This window comes from Lineus longissimus, chromosome 18, assembly GCF_910592395.1.
Source record: "Lineus longissimus chromosome 18, tnLinLong1.2, whole genome shotgun sequence".
Taxonomy (NCBI): Eukaryota; Metazoa; Nemertea; class Pilidiophora; order Heteronemertea; family Lineidae; genus Lineus; species Lineus longissimus.
In genome coordinates this window covers 604,706-625,368 of record NC_088325.1, presented here as the reverse complement: position 1 = coordinate 625,368, position 20,663 = coordinate 604,706, and the positions used below count along the sequence as shown (strand labels likewise).

General features: G+C 42.6%; 1 protein-coding gene across 1 annotated transcript in view; it reads left to right on the top strand.

The window, feature by feature from the left end:
- The window catches only part of LOC135502580 (degenerin-like protein del-10), a 32,877-nt gene extending 17,277 nt beyond the window's left edge, over positions 1-15,600 (top strand). Inside the window, exons 3-17 of the mRNA XM_064795530.1 lie at positions 1,970-2,189; positions 3,037-3,204; positions 5,117-5,296; positions 5,655-5,797; positions 6,470-6,651; positions 8,809-8,962; positions 9,788-9,841; positions 10,204-10,573; positions 11,106-11,580; positions 12,051-12,224; positions 12,895-13,079; positions 13,349-13,531; positions 13,884-14,033; positions 14,314-14,405; positions 14,735-15,600. Coding sequence (XP_064651600.1) covers positions 1,970-2,189; positions 3,037-3,204; positions 5,117-5,296; positions 5,655-5,797; positions 6,470-6,651; positions 8,809-8,962; positions 9,788-9,841; positions 10,204-10,573; positions 11,106-11,580; positions 12,051-12,224; positions 12,895-13,079; positions 13,349-13,531; positions 13,884-14,033; positions 14,314-14,405; positions 14,735-15,600 — 3,596 coding nt within the window. The remainder of the gene's footprint in view (positions 1-1,969; positions 2,190-3,036; positions 3,205-5,116; positions 5,297-5,654; positions 5,798-6,469; positions 6,652-8,808; positions 8,963-9,787; positions 9,842-10,203; positions 10,574-11,105; positions 11,581-12,050; positions 12,225-12,894; positions 13,080-13,348; positions 13,532-13,883; positions 14,034-14,313; positions 14,406-14,734) is intronic.
- The last annotated feature ends 5,063 nt before the right edge of the window (positions 15,601-20,663 follow it).

Below are 20,663 nucleotides of genomic sequence, written 5' to 3'. Positions count from 1 at the left end.
TGCACACACAGAAGCAGAGGTTTCCGTCATAGCGTGGCGGAGGATGATCATAGATAGATTATGATATCCGTCATAGATTCTGTGATGGAGAATGGAGCAACGTGGCCTTAACTACCATAAGCCCATCATAGATTCTCTAATGAATCCGTTATTGAATTTACGACTGGGCATCATGAATCCAGAATGATGTTAGAATACCGAAGGCCTTGCTCAGCTTCCAAACAACGCGCACAAACGGAGACTACATAAGCAATGTGTTCAGTAATACGTATTAATGCAATGATGTGATAACTGTTTTGAGCCGTCACCTATAATGATAACATTTTTGGCAATGAAAAGTGTGGGCCTGGTTTTTGAAAACAATTTTATCACTAGCGCTAACGTTAACTTTACTTAGCTTTATCTCCTTTAGTTAAGCCCTTAGACTTAACGTAAAGTTGAGTTAATGTCAACGTTAGTGACAAAAGTTGTTTTCAACAACCCGGGCCTGTTACTGTGTATCAAAGGGTGACGAGGATTGTCAATTTCCTATAGGCTTGTTGGTACATGAAACTTTTTTGTATGTGTGTCAACTCTTTTTCTGATGGTACTTGAGAAGCTATATTCAGATGGTACTTCAGAAGATATATTCAATACAAATTTGAACGCTATCGGCAACAGATGTGGTTCAACACCCGCATGTACTGAGTCGATATCATACCTATAGACGCGTACATTCAGAACCAGCAATCTGTTCAAAGCGCACAGACGCACATCAATCATAATGGGTTCGACTACTTTAGGAGGATTATATTACAATACCAGATTTTTGGATATTTTCCTGAGAAATCATTACTTATAAATCAGTGTCGGATTCAATCGTTAAATTCTTTGGGAGAATGTGTTACTTATTATCTTTATACAACGTAGAAAGGAGACCAGATGTTTTGACCATTTTCAGATAGCTTTTTGATGCGCCTAACACGCAGAGACATAAATAAATTGGACCAAAAGTTCGTTCGAAATTTGAATGAAGAGACTCCATGTATTTCTTCAACAGTGTGATTCTCGTGTTTGAGATTTTCTAAATTGTTGTGTGGTTACACGTGCGATCCTGTCCTATGAAATAAAACTGGATTTGTAATATCGCGACCTTCTGAAGGCATGAAAATGTCTACCGCGCCGTGGAATGACTACGCTTACATGAACGGGAACACTGCTGAAATGAATGGAGGTAGAGTGATCACATATTTGTGACTCGCTCTACCAAAACTAGGCGCTTGTCGCATCTGAACTTGACAGGTTGATACGGACTTGTTGTTCATTTCCCTATTGTAGACCTTTTGTGAAATCTATTACAAACTGATTTGGTCACATTTCACAAAAGGTCTACAATAGGGAAATGAACAACAAGTCCGTATCAACCTGTCAAGTTAAGATGCGACAAGCGCCTAGTTTTGGTAGAGCGAGTCATATTTGATGAAAAGCTTCACATGTTGTATTTCGATAAAAGTGAGAGGTTTCGGATCAACAAAAAGGTGGCTGTCATTTTTCGTGCTGGCTGTGAGGGAATAATGTGGACAATCAAAGGCTGCAGGGAATTACCTCCATTAGAGAAAAGTAACCTGCGCCTCTCATTATACGCTTAAGATTTTGTTTGACGGCTTGTGTGTCAAGAGGTTGAGTGTGTTTACCAATCGCATGGTGTAATGACGTCCACCACCTTGGTGCATATGTTGGGGTTGCCTGACAAAACTATTCTTGGCAATGAAAAAAAAAATTACATATCTTTTCATCTTATTTCAGCATAGGTTGACCTTTCTTTTCAGTTTAGATTTGAAAGCACAGTTTCGTTCCAAGGTGTATAATTTTCTATTAAACATTTGACATACTTGTACGCCGGATTGACCAATGTCTACATTACGTAAACACATGAAAATAATCATGATACCGTAAAGACATAATTATTTTATTTGCATAATCATTCCAGGCTACAAAAACCGGGCATTCGAAATCGAAAATGGAGATTGCGGAAAGGGTAATCGCGACAGCGTTGAGTACGGAAAGCGCCGGTCGTCGACCAGGACGGATGACACCAAGGCCGTGGAGACACCGGAAACCCTGGCGGAGAACTTCCTCGGATTTACACAGTATACGAGTTTCCATGGCGTACACTTCATGTGGGAACTCGGTACCACGTGGTTCCGAAGGTAGGGTTGTTCATTTATCCTGTTGGTTACCAAAACCTTTGCCTGCAAGGTCCTTTTCCAGACCTGTTGCAAACACAGTATATCTTGACGCTGGACCTCGCCCATTTGTCTTTCCATTGCTGGGCCTTTTTGACTGACTAACCTTCGATTCAATTCAGTCAAGTTTTCATTTCTGGGCTATTTTGACTTTCCATGTATTTGAAGTCAATAAATGTCCATTAACTCAATTTCCACTGCTTTAATTAGCCTAGTGGATTCACGTCAATTTCCATTAAACCTGCTTTCTCATTGCTTGTCCTTTTTACTTCCACTAAACCCACCACTTTCCATTAAAGCCATACATGTACATGTCCTTGTCGACCAGATAAATTTCAACTAAGGCCAGTTTTCTTTGCAGGGCCGTGTGGACTGAAGTACTCCATGAAGTCCACTTTTCTTTGCAGGGCCGTGCGCTCGTGGACTCACTCAATAAACCCACCTTCCATTGTTAGTCTTGTTGAAATCAGTACATTCCCATTAAACCAATTTTCCATGCAGGGCTTTTTGCCTCCAAAACCGACTGACGAAGTTGTTAGATATGAGACGAGTTATTCTTTTATTCAAATCTTTATAAGCCTTTTTGTGTCATGTGACCGTTCACTATATTCACCTTTAGTCAGGCGATATATCATCGCCACGTCGTGCATATTATCGCCATTTACGTCATGATTCTAATTCCAAATAAAAAAGTTACGATGATACGCACAACGATGAGGCGATGTGTCGATAAAACGTCGTCTGACGTCAGTATCTCTGGCAGGGTGATGTATTTCGACCCCTTTCGATACAAACTTGCTCTCTATTCCAGGGTCCTGTGGTTTCTTCTCTTCTTTGGTTCTCTGACCTTTCTGGTGATCCAGATTTGCAACCGCATCATCTACCTAGCATCAGCACCCGTCATGGCAAAGGTCGAGATCAACTTTAATAAAACCATCCGCTTCCCGTCCGTAGCCTTATGTAATCAAAATGCATACAGGTAAGCCCGTACCACTGCCAGTAAACCCGTACACTTCCTGTTTCAGAATGCTGTGGTGCCTTCTTTTCTTCGGCTCCTTGTCGTTCCTGCTGTTCCAAGTTAGTAATCGTATCGAGTTCTTGGCCTCTGCCCCAGTGATGGTCCAAGTCGAGGTGAACTTTAATAAAACCATCCGTTTTCCTGGTGTAGCGTTATGCAATCAGAACACCTATAGGTAGGTGCCCTAAAGGTTGGTTCTTACCTTTGACGCTAGGGCACGAAGTTTGGTGACGGTTGGCCATTTTGTAATTTTGATAAGGCAGAAGATGAATTAACTTTTTACCCAATTAAGTTTTCAAATTTTGCAGGTGTAATAAAACAATGGTGTGCGTCAGTTACCCAATTTTTCCTAAACTGATAATACCATTAGCGTTGATAAATTGCGCACCGTGTCCACAAAAATACCCTGCTATACAGACAGGATAACAGTCAAATGGTTACGACCTTTGTTATTTAGGGTGACCCTTTTTAATTGCCCATTTTGGTGCCACCGATGTCAAAAAAACCTGCCCGAATAGTATTGAATTACCCTAAATAACAATGAAGATGACCAATGGACTCTTCTCCTTGGGTGTATAGCGTGGTACGCTTCAACATGGCGATTAAGTTGAGGAATTAAGATCTCACCAGTGTTAAGACATGGCAAAACATTGATGACTGATCATGTTTTCGAAACAAGGCCCGAGCCAGGCATAGACGATACATTTCGTTTCATTATCATTCAGAGTTTTTCAATACAAATTTATTAAAAGTCTCTGATTTATTCTCGTTTTTACAAGCGTTTTATTGTTGGCGATGGTTTTGAAAAGTATTTGTCATGTTTAAATATTTTTAAACCCTTATCGCAAGCTGTTTTCTGCATCTGCATTCATTTAGGTGCAGCAACCAACTATTAATAGGTGGATACATTATTTGAGATTAGCCATCCTCCCCTCTGGTACGCTCGTGGTAAATTCATGTTATGAAAGATTTTCTATTGAATTCCTGGATTTCTAAGTATATAGAAGATGATTTACGAGTGTCGCCTAAATGAATTAGCGCAGGACTTGGTGGCATGACAGACCTCTTTGCTTAGTGCTTCATGTTACAGACGCCAAACCTGTCTAAAGATTAGTTCGCTCTGTTAGGCTTAGCGACCGCTAAGTTAGCGATACCGCAAGGGTTTTTCATGGGGTTTAGCCAAGTTAAGTAGCGGTCGCTAAAACTTAGCGGTTGCTAACTATTAACCAGGTTTTGGACAACCGGGCCCTGGTGTTTTCGGTGAAAGTTCACGCGAAGTTAGTGACATGATTTGTTTTGAACAATCGGGCCCGGATGCCAATCCAGGGAAAGGGTTTTTGTAGAAGCCACTTTCACTTCTGATTTCTGACACAGAAATGTTTGAAAAAATAGTGAAGGGAGAGAGCCGAGAATTTTCAATTGTCGGTCAAATTTGGCTGTACTCAAAGTGGATTCGGCGAATTTCACGGAAAATTCTATCTATTGTCAATAAAACCTTGTCTGGTCACGGGAAATACGGGAAATTCACGAACAATTTTTTTCAGCTGTCGGTAACACCTCGGCTAGTTACAGTGACTGTGAATTCGGAGAATTTCACGGTTAACTCATGGCCAATAGGGTGTTTTCGTAAAGCCCCCAAAACGTCCACGTGAACGCCTATTCCATTGTTCGACTCCGTTATCAGGAGGTCGAACAATGAGACAAACGTTCGTCTTGGCGACTCAAAGATTTGCGAAAAATCCCTATCGCCAAAATAATACGCAGGACGCGATGTCTTCTGACGTTATTAAGAGGTAGCTTCGCTATTCATTTTTCAGAAATATAACTGAATGACCTCATTCATTATATTTTTGATTCTGTTGGGTTTTTTTAGAATCACAAAAGCAGCGGCGGCGAAGAAGCTCGATCTAATAAAGGCTATTTATCAACCACACGAAGGGACGAAAGATGAATTAAATGTCACCTCCATTCTCAAGAACTTTAATGCGACCAATCTCACCGAGAAGGAATTATTAATAACAATGGGTCACACGAAGGAGGATATGATTGTGAGGTGAGTACGCATGCGTTGATGACGTCAGTGTTTTTTGTTATCATGTTAACGTGACACTTGAGGATGCAAATTACTACATGGCTATGTTTTACTAATATTTTACGGTGAGCCATTCGAAAGAATTCACATTTTCTGGTTGGAACGCATGTTTTGATGACGTCAGCTGTCGGCACTTGAATCGGAGAAACAAAAAGAGGAAATTGTAAATTTACAAACGATGTGATAAACGTGTGGAATGGGATGATACGACCATGTATGAATAACATCGAGTTTGAATAGAATATAGGACGGTGGTCGTATATCGGTGAAACTAGTGTATATTTCATATAACCAATCTTGTCTCTTTTCACTTTGGCAGCTGTAAATGGGAGGGTGTGGACTGTGGTCCACATAACTTCACTCTCGAGTTTACGGACCATGGCCTCTGTTATATTTTCAACATAAGAGCGAAAAATGCATTAGCAGATGCGCCGGATAATTCAAAAGTTACAAAAAATACGGGTGAGTACTACATTTTTGTCGTTTTTTATGTCGAGTATGTTTCAGCACTCTTCGAAATGAAGGTTTTTGAGCTCTTTGAAAAACATTTTGGGGGGTTTTCACTGGCAAAAATTTGCAGCCGAAGAGGTTATTCGGTAAAATGTCAAATCTGTAAATGGCTTTCGAGATTCGGAAAAACAGCGGAGGACTGCTGACACTAGACAAGCAGCCAACTTCTCTGCAGCAATTTTATCAACATCAGTTTAATTTTCAAACACACCGCTGCATTTCAGGGGGCGCTGCAGGCCTCAGCCTTCTAGTAAACGTCGAGTCGTATGAGTATATGGCAGGGCCCCACAAATCAGAGGGCGTCAAGTTCCTCTTGCACGACAACAGGGACATCCCGGCTATTGTTGAACTGGGGTCGGGGGTGAGTCCTGGGTATTACACTTTCATTGGCCTCAATCTGAAGACGGTGAGTCGGCCAATGATTTCAAGCCGGCCATACGAATCTTTAAATTTCTGATATCCAGGATTAATTATTTGCTTCAGCGGGTTGGTGATTTCAAATTTCGCCTTGTTATGCTTCGCTTAAAGCCACAATGGAGTTGATAATTGGTTAGGGTATATTCAAATCTATCCCCACTTGCGCCCGATAGACACCTGATTTTAAATTTTTTGATTTTTTTCCAGGTTTAAATGCTGGTCTTCGCCTGACATTAAATGCTGAGAATTACGAGGCTATGATAGGCCCTCACGATTCGGCTGGCTTAAAATTTCTCCTCTTCGATCGCAACGACATTGCCAGCGTCTTTGAAATGGGCCTCGGTATGCCAACCGGAAGTCATGCTTTTATTGGCCTCAGCGTCAACGTGGTAGGTGGATAAATACACTGTGTAGTAGTGACATGCACTATCCTGAAATTAGGCAAAAGAAAATAATTAGATGTTTCTTGTCCGCGCGCATGTATCGGGTTTTTCATTAAAAAGTCCTGAACCTGAAGGGATAATAACTTTCATTACTGGACAGCGATATTATGCACGTATTAAGATATGGATGATGATAACGCATGATAGAATCCTTTGTTCCCGGGACTTTCTCTTCTAGGACGTTTAAATCTGTTACACGGATCAAATAACGTGTCAATTCAGCTTATGGTTTTGTTGCAGCTTTTGGCCATTTTGTTAATTTTTTTGTATCATTTAAAATCACATGTACTTGATATTCGCAGTTTAAAAAAATGCAATATGTATATGCGTTAGTTGTTGTGATAAATTGGTCGCGGACATGCAATGAATATATTTATTGGTCGCGGACATGCAATGAATATATTTATTGGTCGCGGACATGTAATGAATATATTTATTGGTCGCGGACATGTAATGAATATATTCATTGGTCGCGGACATGTAATGAATATATTTATTGGTCGCGGACATGTGATGAATATATTTATTGGTCGCGGACCTGTAATGAATATATTTATTGGTCGCAGACATGTGATGAATATATTTATTGGTCGCGGACATGCAATGAATATATTTATTGGTCGCGGACCTGTAATGAATATATTTATTGGTCGCGGACCTGTAATGAATATATTTATTGGTCGCGGACATGTGATGAATATATTTATTGGTCGCGGACATGTGATGAATATATTTATTGGTCGCGGACATGTAATGAATATATTTATTGGTCGCGGACATGTAATGAATATATTTATTGGAAGGCACCAAAACTTCCGTTTTTGTTCCTTATAAATAATTCATATTTACTAAAAATGACACATTGTAACAAATGTGTTTTGGAACGAACGACGACGCACTGGTCGATGAAGAATATATAATTCAAGATTGATCAGAGGTAGAATACCGAGGGAATATAAACCAAACAAAACTTCATGTTATTATTTCTCATTCTGAATATAAATTCTGTAAATTCAAGGGGTTGGTTGGTACGAATTCATTTATTTATTTTATTCTATCCTTTGTTTATATTTTATTTCATTCTCCAAGCAGATCGAAGGATATTCTCTCTGCCAACACAGACTTTCATCACACCATGGCAACAGGCGCGTGAAGATACCAAAATCTAACAGTCAATTTTAACTAACGATCAGGTCCAATTAAACCTACAGAAAGCACACAATGACCTGGTCATGGAAGATGTAGGTTATTGTGCACCAGTCAATTCGGGGCTGATCGATTTGTACTCTGGTATCTTCACGCGCCTGTTGTTACTCCAAGATTCTCGGAGTAGAATTTCAGTCATGGCGGCCTGTGTTGACAGTGACAGTCACGGACGTCATCAATAAAGCCAGTTCCGGAGCTGCGCAGGAGTCTTCTTTCATTTCCTTTTGTTTAGCAGATGCTTTTTTGTTCTTCGTGTTTCACGGTAAATGTACTCGGAGTGCAGCACGATGTACATGTAAGTATCGATATGGTTGTAACATACACACGTTTAATTTTCAGTTCAGAGATTATTAAATCGTTTAAGAAAATGACATTTTGTGATTAAGTATCGGAAATAGCGTTGATGTAATGCGCACATGCATATAAAAACAATGCGTGCCAAGTTTCGTCACACTGCAGTGTTTAATTACTGCAATGATGCCACCTCTATATCTGATTAGCTGCGGGAATGTGCTGTGCTGTGCTGTGCTGACAATCGTATGTGAATTGTACATAATTATTGTTATCTACTCGATTGGAAATTTTCAAATTCAATAACAAATTTAAAAGGCCTTTAAAAGGCCTTTAAAAATGAATCTCTTCACATAATTCACTTATTGCTGTTATGTAGACAGCTATGAAAAGACTGTGGCTACCAAGTTTCAGCAAATTTGTATGCATAATACCTGCACTACGGCCTCGTGTATAACTGCATTCATAGCGAACCCCCAATCTCCCGGTCTTCGGTCCTAATGACGAATTTTACATACACCCGTTGAAATTCTCTCATAGTCCCTCTACAGCAGGTCGAGTGAGACTTGGCAGCGATGATCACCATTGACGACGCTTTCTTTATAGATGAAGCGAGTGGAGCCGCCTTACGGCAACTGCACGAAAACCAAAACGTTGAAGTACTTCACGTATTACACCCAGATGGCCTGTAGGAGAGAATGCTGGACCGATTTCTTCGTCAAGAATTGCGGCTGTACCCTTCCATATATGGAGGTGCCAGGTGAGTCGCGACCAATCAGATTGTTGCATTTAAGGTTATGAAAGAAGGGAACAACATTCTGCTGCGACGCCTTCGGGAATAAAATTAACTACTAAAATAAGTAGACAGTTCGCGTACAGATGTATTTGATAGCGACTTTTTTTATTTTAAAATTTGACTGAAAAATACTGTTTGACGACAGATTTGTATCACCTGTCGTCTTGTTTTTGACGTATGTCGATGTCCTTTGATTATTTGCCAGGCAAAGGCCTTTGGCCAGCGGATTATTCCAATAATATGTGACCCGTCACAGCAAAACCAGTCGCATGTCGCACATTAGATGAGCCTTAATGACACCAGGAGATAATAGAAGAAATTGATGTGCTCATATTTCACAAAAGGCAGACAACAGTGAAATGAACAAATAGTCCGTCTCGATCAACCTGTCAAGCTCAGAGCGATATGCGCCTGGTTTTGCTGTGACGGGTCACATATGCACGATTGATGTTCAGTTTAAGTCAGTAAAACATATGAGAAATTAGACTTGTATTCCTAAGGCCGCAGTTATATAAGGTTCACGCCGCACTCACTTGTCATGTTTCTGTTGTTACGAGTTGAAAATGGCTTGTTCGGTTTTTTTGTCACGCATGAAAAGTGAACAGTGACATGGGCACTCTGCCCAATCGCGGCCTCAAGGTGAAAAATATCATGAAAATGTTTAACTTTCGCCAAATTGATAGTGGTGTTTATGGCTCGTGATGTCACTTTGCATAAACAATAGGACTGGCGAACAAAATCGATTATCGGTTCCCTCATCAGTTTACCATTGTTTTGTTTTGTCAACAGGTGTCAAGGATTGCTTGAAAGACGTGGCCATGAGATGTGAGAATGAAACGAAGGGTTTGTAGAACTAATTCTGATACATTTTCCTCTGATTGTCGCCTGTCAGTGTTGCGGCCATTCGCCATTTCCTCAAGCAGAAATTGCGTAGGACTTCCTGTCAGGTGACAGGTTTTGACCAATCAAACATCCGTATCTGATCATAGCCGTGCTGTCTGAGCCCAACAAGAATGATAGCCGACAGCTGTGAAAGAGCGTTATTTTGCTAGGCCTATCCCAGAGTCTTTAATCTTGCCTATCCTACGGATAATCTGCACAACACCGCTATCTTTTGGTAATTATGATCTGGTTTGGCCAGCACGATATGAAAAAACCTATTAACATTTTTAAACACTGATATCAAAATTTCAATCCTATTCCAGGGGAATTCGAAAAGAATGTTGAGGCCTGTAGCTGCCAACCAGGTTGTGAAACATTCTTCTACCAGCCAAACCTGAGCTACTTAAAAAGTGCTAAAGCAGACGTCTACAAGCTGTTCCAAATTGCAAACAAGACGAAACTCCAAGAGAAGTTTAGCAAGGCTCGCGACACGGTCACTGCGACCAGGACGGAGCTCCTGGCCGAAGATGCGGGGATGATTAACAAGTTGGTCGGCAGGGCGGTTGAGCTGAGGAAGGTCCTGAATGACGAGCTGCCAAAGGCCTTGGACAGGATGCAGAAACACATCGAGGAACTCATCCGAGATGCGGAGGATGTCTTCAAGAAGATTAATGAGGTTTATGACTTTCAAAAGTGAGTACTATCTATTAAGATGGCTATCGCGGCCTACTATGCCCCCATCTTGTTATTTTCTTGTCCCAAACCGCCCAAGAATTGAAAACGGGCAGTATACCAGACAACGTATGAAAGGAATTGCCAGCTTTTTAGGGGTGAAAAATAACCTAGTGTCTTTTTCAATAACAGATTATGGTGTCTACTTCCGTAGCAACGGTCACCAGAATTAGCGACCGGTGTAGAAGTTTAAATGTCCTCGGATAGAATGCCCGGGAAACAAAGGATTCTATTATGCGCTTCAATCTCTGAGCTATTGACGGTCAGGGTCTCTATAGAACCATATTGCAGAATACAATAGGGCCGGACACATTTTCCAGGGGGGCATTTGTTACTGTTACACTGGCCTCTGGCTGAGCACAAGGACCATTGTTGTAAGGAAAGACATCAAAATCTTCGTTTTGTTGCACGTTCCTCGCAAACCGTCCTTAAGACAAAGCCACAACCAGAGTACAGTCGGATAGTTCACTTAAACCAGCATATTTTGCTTCAGGTTTGTCCTCGACTGGAACTTCTACCGACCAGTGGTCTCCAAATACACAAGCTACTTCAACCCTGTCACGCTCATGTACAGGGAACTCATCATCGACTCTTACAGAAAGTTTGAACGCATTACGGGCGAGAATGGCGCCGCGGCAGGGAAAGGAGACGTTGACCTGAAGCGGTCTCTCCAGGCCGTCTTGGACGACCGATTAGCTGCAAGAAGCACATTGAGCAGAGACGCAAAAGACGTGTTGCTACAAGTGAAATCTCACTACACCCAAGCTAAAGCGATGGATACGCAGAAATATAAGGCGGAGTACTCTGTCGAACAGCACGCTATGATCATTCCGAAGACCGTACTGAGTTCGGCCGTTACGCTGCCCAAGCAGGCGGCGCTGCTAAAGACCTGCGAGACCCTGTTGGTGTCGTTGAGGGATAGCTACACGAGAATGGGCAAGTTCCTTGTTGACGTCTTCTTCCACAAGGTGAGTGATCCTTTTCGCGCATGACAAGAACTGGAATTATCTGATGACGTCGTTCCATTCCTGCTTGTATGGGCTTTTAAAGGCCGGTACGCCACGTTTTACGCTGGGATCCCATCATAGATTCTATGAAGGCCAATGGTAGATCCATTGATGGGCCATGGACATTCAATTGATAGGAGTTCCATCATAGGCCCACTGACGTTTGGTCCCATAAGGATGAACGTATGCCTATGCAGCAGAGTACATACCGATTTGAGTAACATGATGGCCTGTCGAAAAAATTATAATGGATTCCATCCATTAATCAATGATGGGCTCATGATAGATACGACAATGGGTTCCATCGATGGATCTATGATAGAAATTTTCCATCACATATCCTCGGTGACCCATCGATGGAACGTTAATGATGATATCCCGTGATCGGTCCATGCATGGAGAGTTTCATCTCTGTTTACCGTTCATTTTAGGTGCCATATCGACGGGACCAGTTCCAGGCAAAATGGACGCTGCCTTATGAAAAGCAATGTACGAAATACGACACCAACCTCGGGATGGTGATGAGTGAGGTCTTCATGTATCCTCTGAACGAGGCTGCGAAAGTTATTTTGACCATCAAGTCGAATGAGATCGAAATAAGCAAAGTGAGTTTTCTTTTTCTTGATAAGTAATATTTTTAGTCTATATAATTCCACTTCAGCTGTTGACAACTCGAGCACGAGTAGGACTAATTCCACTTGCGCCGTGGATGGCCCGAACATGAGTCTACCATATAGGCCACTGAAACAAATGGGTTAAAACGTTATAAAATATTCATGAAGAGCTAAAGTTAAAGACGGAGAAAGAATCCACAAAGTACGCCCCCTGTATTCAAATGCACTGAACAATGTAAACGGACCCCTGTACATAAATGCACTGCACGATGTACAGGGAGCGAACGTCTGAAGTGGAACTTTGTTCTCTTTGAGACCTCTTTGATTTCTTGCTCCCTTTTCTACCTTAACCCTTTTGCAATTTTTTAACCCCTTACTGACACTTGATTTTGTAGATGGCCTGTTGCTCTACTCACATAATGAATAAATAACACATTGGGGGCGCTTTTGAAGATTTGTCACTGGCAGAAAGAGCGCCATTGCGCTGTTTGTTTATGTATTGTGTATGTGGATCGAAAACCGAGATTTCACCCGCATCATTCAACCTGCAAATGAGTGTTTTCAACACGTTCAGATTCAATGTCGGCCAAATCAAGCTATGACAGTACGACTGCTTCACCAAATATTACTGCGCAGAGTACTGAGTATGACCTACTTTCAGATTCTCAAAGAAATGAAAAGTACGGTCGCATCGGCCATGGTTGAACTCGAGGACATCCAACACATCTTTAAACTGGTCTTCACTACTGCGACTGGGGCCCTTGGCATAATCCAGGACGAGTCTCAAGGCAAGACTGCCGTCTCGAAAGCGTTCACGGCTCCAGACTTCGTGGTGAGGCTGAACAGGTAAGTGCGGTGGTGTGGCATCTCAGGAAGAAGTTTCCGTCTTAAGCTTGAAGAACACTGGACGCCAACTCCGTCGTCCGAGGGAGTTTTCGGCGGCAGTGCCTTAACGCTTTAGGCTACTCGCTGTCACTTAGGCTACCGCCAACTTTGGCTGGAAGCTGGAGGCCTTTTTGTATGAAAAACCAAGATATCTTTTTCCCAAGTTGTCCCTTTGTAAGGAGTAAAAACCAAAACTACACCTGAGCCGCATTTTTGTCAAATCATTACAGGTTACGCAACTTCTTCGAGAACACGAAGGGTAGAAATTCGGACATTCAGGATAAATACAATTCGTTGAAGACAGCTGAGCAGTCTCTTTCGAACCTGATTCTCTCGAATACGGATCTGAAACCGTATTTTACGAAATACGTCCCCGTGTTTAAGGATAAGGCGTCGCTAGACACAGCCCTCGGGTAAGTCAGGTCTATTTTCGTTCTCATATTTTCGTGAGAATTATGGCGTAGTTTTCTGTCAGAAGTTAGGAAAATGAGTTTCCGGAATTTCTGAAGTCTGATTGCAGAATTCCGAATACAGGGTGTTAAAACATCGCCTCATTGAAAGAGTTTGTTTACAAAACCATATGCTAATCAAAATGCTGGTCTGTCCTGGTTTAGTTTGGTCCCGTGTAAACGGCCCTATTGCCTCTCGTGCCAATATTTGGCGTCTTTCACTGTGAAGATATATTGTAGAGATGGTTTGTTTTCCCGACCCATGGTGGCAAAAGCGTTCCTGGCAAATGGCCTCTTATTCCTTTCTCCCATCCAGGTTCACAAAACTGGACGAGTACAAATCATTAGACGAGCTAAGCCCTGTTTATGGCAGGAATCACACCAGGTTTTTCGACGCCATGGACCTCGTCCAGACGGATATGAAAGCCTACTTAGACGGCAATAAGCTGGATGAAAAATACTATGCGTAAGTTGACGGCACCTGGTGGCAGAAAACGGAACCAACGTGGTAACGTTGATTTACAGGGTGACACAAAAAGATTAAACTTCTTTTAGTACTTGATAGTCACTCACTTACTCACAATGGCAACACGACTGTGCAAGGGTACGTCGCTAGTTTCTACGGTCGTTGGCAGCGGCTCAGTACGTCTTTCCCTGAATCTGCCGACTCGGAATCTCGCGTCACCACCTCCATCCATCTTGACCTGCGTCTTCCTTGAAATTCATCACATCGCTATATATTTCAGGGCAAACTTCATCAGCATGGACATCTTTTTCCGCGAATTGTATTACCAGGAGATCAGCCAACAACCGGCCTATACAGTCATTTCGTTACTCAGTAAGTTGATACAACACTCTGCCGCAAGAGTTGTGTGTTTGGTTGGAAAGTTTGACCATATTTCCCCTGTGCTGGTTCACCTGCACTGGCTACAAGACTGGTGCAGGATCCAGCACAAGATTCTGCTCTTGGTGTTCAAATGCCGGACTGGGGAGACTGATTGATTGATTGATAGAGTGAATTTATACCTGCATTCAGGGCCTGGTTGATGAAACAACTTTTGTCACTATTGCTGGTGTTCATTAAACATGACGTTATCTTTACTTTTCTCTGTTTACCTCATATCTTTTAAATTGCAATTCTGATTCGAAGGTTGTTCCTTCCTTCAGGTGACATCGGGGGCTCTATGGGCCTGTACATCGGCGCCAGTCTGCTTAGCATCTTCGAGATATTCGACATGCTCATCTTCTATTGTTATCGAAAAAATGCCATGAAGAAAGCCAAGAAAGCTGCAGAGGTAGAAAAGGCTGACAAGGAAAAGGCGAAGGAGATGGAGAGCTTTAATCCGCCGACGTATGACGGGCTAGTGGACAGGAGGCATCCCAAATCACACGAATCAACCTTAAGTCGCCCTCATCATCGGGACGACCGGTACTCTGAGCCGCCGCCGCTGGCACAGCGACCGAAACGGGACAGGGATTCGCCCAACCGCCATCACCGGCGAGACACGTCGCCCCGGGATAGAGACCGGGATCCCAGGGACGCGCATGACCGGCGCAAAAAGCATCGCCCGGATGGCCGCCGCAGCAAACCCCGGCGACCGGCTGACCAGCGGAAGTTGGTAGACGGGAGCTCTAGTTCGGCACATGTGCGGACCCCGACTCCAAAGAGCTCGAGGAGCCCGTTGGACCCTAGTGATATCGGCTTCGCTATTGATTCCCCATCACGCTCACCGTCTCGACACCGGTCCGTTTCTCCACCGCGGCGAGACTTTGACGAGTCGGACTCTCGGGATAGCTCTATACCAGACCCCTCCTCCAAACGGCCGGCGGGTCGGCGCGGTGGAGGGGAGCCCGACGGCCAGCCTGACAATACACCACACAGGCCGTACTATTCAAAAAGCAATAAAAACTCTCAGATTCATTCGCCTAATAATTCAGCTACAGACTCATTAGGAGGCGCCCAAGGACCTCCGCGGCATCACCGGACCCCAAGCGCGGCCAAACGATATCAAACGTATAATCCATTAGCATAACAGACGCTCTGTAATGACGTCATAAACTAATTCACATACTTTTTGACGCCAAGCAGGTTTCCATTAAGGCTTCAGGTGTGCCCGTCACTTGACTGCTATTGATATCAAAATCATTTTACTAAACCATAACAAAAGTGATGGGTTATTGCGCGACCCACGGCGGGATTAGAGACTTTTCGCAAAACCCCCCGAAACTTCAACGTAAACGCCTATCCCATTGTTCGACTTCGTCATCAGGAGGTATAACAATGTGGTACGTGTTCACGTTGGCGTTTCGGGGGGCTTTGTGAAAACTCTCCAATGATCCGCTGTTTCTTCACGTGATCTCCAACAATTTCAAACAGAATTTTGGGATGTGTACACTCTTCTATAACAATGTGCAGACCTTTAGCATTTCACCAAATAGGTTTGATGATGACGTCATGCGCTCATTGATATTGTTTACCTCATGCATGCTGAAAAAGTAGGTCCGCATCCCAAGCTCGTGGCGGCGAGGCGAATGTCATTAATTTAAGACCTGCCTGGTGTGATTTTATTATTGCCTGGTGATTATGAAGGATAATAACGTTAAAATACGGGAACTGTGAAAATGAGAAAGACTTCGAAAGGAATCCACTATAAACCGGTGTAGAAGTAAAACATGTCCCCCTGAAAAATTGTCCGGTCCTATATTCTGACGGATGATGGCATATGGTTCTGTAGAGGCCTCTACGCCAATAGCTCCGAGACTAAAGTGCACGATAGAATCCCCATTCATCCTATCCTTAGACATTTCAAACTTCCTCACCGGACTTTAAAAGTGTATTTAAGACATTGTGATTGTTCCTGTACCATTAACATACATGTATACTATAATATTTTTTGTGTGTGTGTAGGGTATAGCCTTATTCAAGGCCATGATGTATACGGGTATCACAGGTTCAACTTTGCATAACTTGGCCTGTTTGTCGTCTTTAGGTCACGCACCTGTATTATACCAGATCGCGGTTGTACGAAAATAGTTCAGTTTGAGCATGGAGGTATTAATGATACCTCCATGGTTTGAGACATATGCGTGGTGTTACCAGTTGAATGGTAATTTCCATTTTAAATACTGTTCTTCTTGAATTGTGAATTAAGTGACTGTGTTTGAAATTGGCTTACTTATGTGGTTGTGGGGCTCAAATTAACCCGTCGTGGTGAAAAAGCTGATTTGCGGATTAAAAGCCGTAAAAAAATCACCCCCCTTACTTCAGACCCCCCCCAAACCCTGAACTATTGCGTAACGGACAACGAAAATTACATGGTTTGGCAGGCTAGGATAGATCTGTTTGGCTGTGAAAGCGTTCCTCCCTGGGTACGTCTGGGAAAAAGTTATCAGCATATAGATTATATCGACTTAAGGGGAAAAAAACATTAAAACATTATTACAGGTGCTTGACCTAACTGATTCCTGTGAGACGTCGTAAAGTGGTCTAAATCTGGGCCAATATAACTTTACGACATCAATTTGGTGGTCATTTTCGACCAGTTTACCTCGAGAAGGGTTTCAGAAGTGGCTGTAGGCAGGGCCTAGTTTCACTGAGTAACTGAGCTGCGTCAGTGAGTTCATGTCCGAGCGTTTCCGTTAAACATTCGCGCAAATACTATCATCTGTATCAGAAGTACAAGTAGTGCAATTCAATGGTCTAAGAAAAGCAACTGCTAAAACATATATCTTGAAATCACCGAAAATCTAAACGTTGTCAAACATTCTACGAGGTGCTTTGGCAATGCATGTATTCTTACAACACTGTTCCACTTACTTTGCTATCGATTTCCATACTTTGTACTTCGGTATGGATTTCCAATCTGTAGTATATTAGTATTGGCCGGGTCTATTTGGCAAGCCGCTCGCCGAACAGGCATCTTTATTTGTCCTGTTTGGAGAGCCGCTTGCCAAACAGCACTAAAAAGCCACCCTGTTCGGCCAGCCGGGCTTGCCAAACAGGTAACAAATCTACCCTGTTTGGCTCTCCATTCAGGACAAGAAAAAGTCGCTGTTTGGTAAGCCGGGCTTGCCAAGTAGTCACTTCCATTAGTATTTCCCATAGTCTTTACATTTGCACCAGAGGGCACCTAATGTTATGCACCAATGTTTTGTTAAACTTATGTTTGCCCAGCGCCCAGTTGTTCAAAGCCTGGTTAGTTTAGCGACCGCTTAGTTTTAGTGACCGCTACTATACCTAGAGGAACCCTAAAGTGCCGCTAAAGCTTGACGGTTCCCCATGGCGGAGCCCTTGAGTATCCGCTAACTAACAGACGGCCAAACGGAGCAAACTTTGCGGCACGCTGAGATAACGGTGATTTAGCGCCCGCCAACCACCGTTAGCAGATAGCGGAGCTTCGAACAGCCGGTGTCAAAGTAAAAAGTGTCCCCCCTGGAAAAAGTGTCCGGCCCTATTGTATTCTGCAATATGGTTCTGTATTGGGTATAAATGTATATATTATCTAAATAAATACGATTATGTCTGAAACAAAGCCCTGGTTTGAAGTGGACAGCATCCCCAGGACAATATCAAGCCCATCTGCATCTCCGTGCTTTCCGCCGAAATAACCGACCTGGCAACTCAAGTGGCCTACTTGGAGTAGGGCCAGCTCATTACCTAGAACAACATCACGACCCGTCTCTCTTGTAGAGCGCACCATCTCCCTTGAATATAGACAAACCCTACCCAACCTTGGGTAGGGGTCCATACCCCAAAGGACAAATGAAACGAAGGCTAATAACATGGCAACTTTTATTTCGCAAGTCGTATATACAGGGTGGTCCAGAAAAACGCCACCGGATACTTCCACAACTAGGGGGGTTAACACCATTGACATAAGTGGATGGGGAATCTTTCTCTGAGAGGAATGATACCGATTGGTTCTAAGTTAAAGTTCTCCTTTAACGAATCCCTTTAGTCTCCATAAAAGTTGCGCCAACTATAGTTCACCTCTCAACCACTAGGGCTGCTAGACTCTTCCCGGATGTATATATAAAGCAGACTATGAATATATATAATTGACGGTGACCACCGCTTACGTCAGGAATCTCGACTACAATCATGACTATACCGTGCTAAAATGAACGAAATATATTACAAAATCACTCATTTGAAAAGACGTAAGGACGTTTTTGCTGCAATCATAATATAAGTATTTAGTTCACCCGTCATCTGTTCATCAAGGAAAATGTACTTATAGAAGAAAGGGATTAAATCCGTGAGAAAGAGATTATAAATGTACGGCGGAATGTTGTGGCCTTGACGGAGTCCTGTACCAATGAAAACCGGCGTGACGTAAACGACGGTCACAACCTTCCCTATATTATACCATACATCATGTATTACACAAGCGCTATGTACGTCGGTTTAGTCACAAAGCACATAAAATCACTTCGACATAGGTGTCCCTTTAACAGTTTTCTGATAGGGTAGCAGCAAAACCACCGCCGCCGCGACGAGGAATGCGTTAATAGGTCGATATTATAACCAGAACAAAGAAGTAAATGTTGTATCGGCTCGTGATCCCGACAACTATAAAGACAATCAATTAGGATTGAGTTATACCACTAAACATGCAGTTAAAAAAGACTACAAGAGAAAACTAGCTGTTGCTATAGATCAAGCGACACAAGGTTTGTGTCCATGACGTATCCCTTATTTGTGTTACACGACACTTATACATGTTCTGGGACTTTGGATAATTTAGGCAACGCATAGTGTATAGACTGTCGGAATGGTCGTGAACAAAGACAATGGGAACCAATGGGAACTGTCATCAAACTCAGACTGTAATTGAGCGACAAATCGGAAAAAGGCCTCGGCCCGGTTATTCAAAACAACATTTGTCACTAACGCTGGCGTTATCTCCTTCAGTTAAGTCCTTATCAATCCTCACCTAATTTTGTGTGTTAAGTATTGTAACCCTTTACCAATATCATGATAACATTTACAACATTCCAATACCAATTGCTATTTTCTTACATATATTCTCAAAAAGCATATTTCTGTGATAGCCTGACTCTGTAGATTTAGAATCAGCTATAGATTGAGAATCCACTTTGATCCCAGCCATGTATTTACCACAACTTGACCGTGATAAGCTCTATTTCACTGTGCAACTCTCCCCTTCTTTGATGAATACATGTCGCTGCCCAAAAATCATGACAGTTTTGTTAGTAATTCTTATTATACATGCATAACTAAATAAATGCGGTAAGCCTTCTAAACGATCCAACCTCGCCATCTCGGATACATGCAATCAACATACAAGTCCAAGCCTTCTATAAACAATCCAACCTCGCCATCTCGGATACATGCAATCCACATACAAGTCCGAGCCTTCTATAAACGATCCAACCTCGCCATCTCGGATACATGCAATCAACATACAAGTCCAAGCCTTCTATAAACGATCCAACCTTACCATCTCGGATACATGCAATCAACATACAAGTCCAAGCCTTCTATAAACGATCCAACCTTACCATCTCGGATACATGCAATCAACATACAAGTCCAAGCCTTCTATAAACGATCCAACCTCGTCATCTCGGATACATGCAATCAACATACAAGTCCGAGCCTTCTATAAACGATCCAACCATACCATCTCGGATACATGCAATCAACATACAAGTCCAAGCCTTCTATAAACGATCCAACCTTACCATCTCGGATACATGCAATCAACATACAAGTCCAAGCCTACTATAAACGATCCAACCTTACCATCTCGGATACATGCAATCAACATACAAGTCCAAGCCTTCTATAAACGATCCAACCTCGCCATCTAGGATACATGCAATCAACATACAAGTCCAAGCCTTCTATAAACGATCCAACCTCACCATCTCGGATACATGCAATCAACATACAAGTCCAAGCCTTCTATAAACGATCCAACCTTACCATCTCGGATACATGCAATCAACATACAAGTCCAAGCCTTCTATAAACGATCCAACCTTACCATCTCGGATACATGCAATCAACATACAAGTCCGAGCCTTCTATAAACGATCCAACCTCGCCATCTCGGATGCATGCAATCAA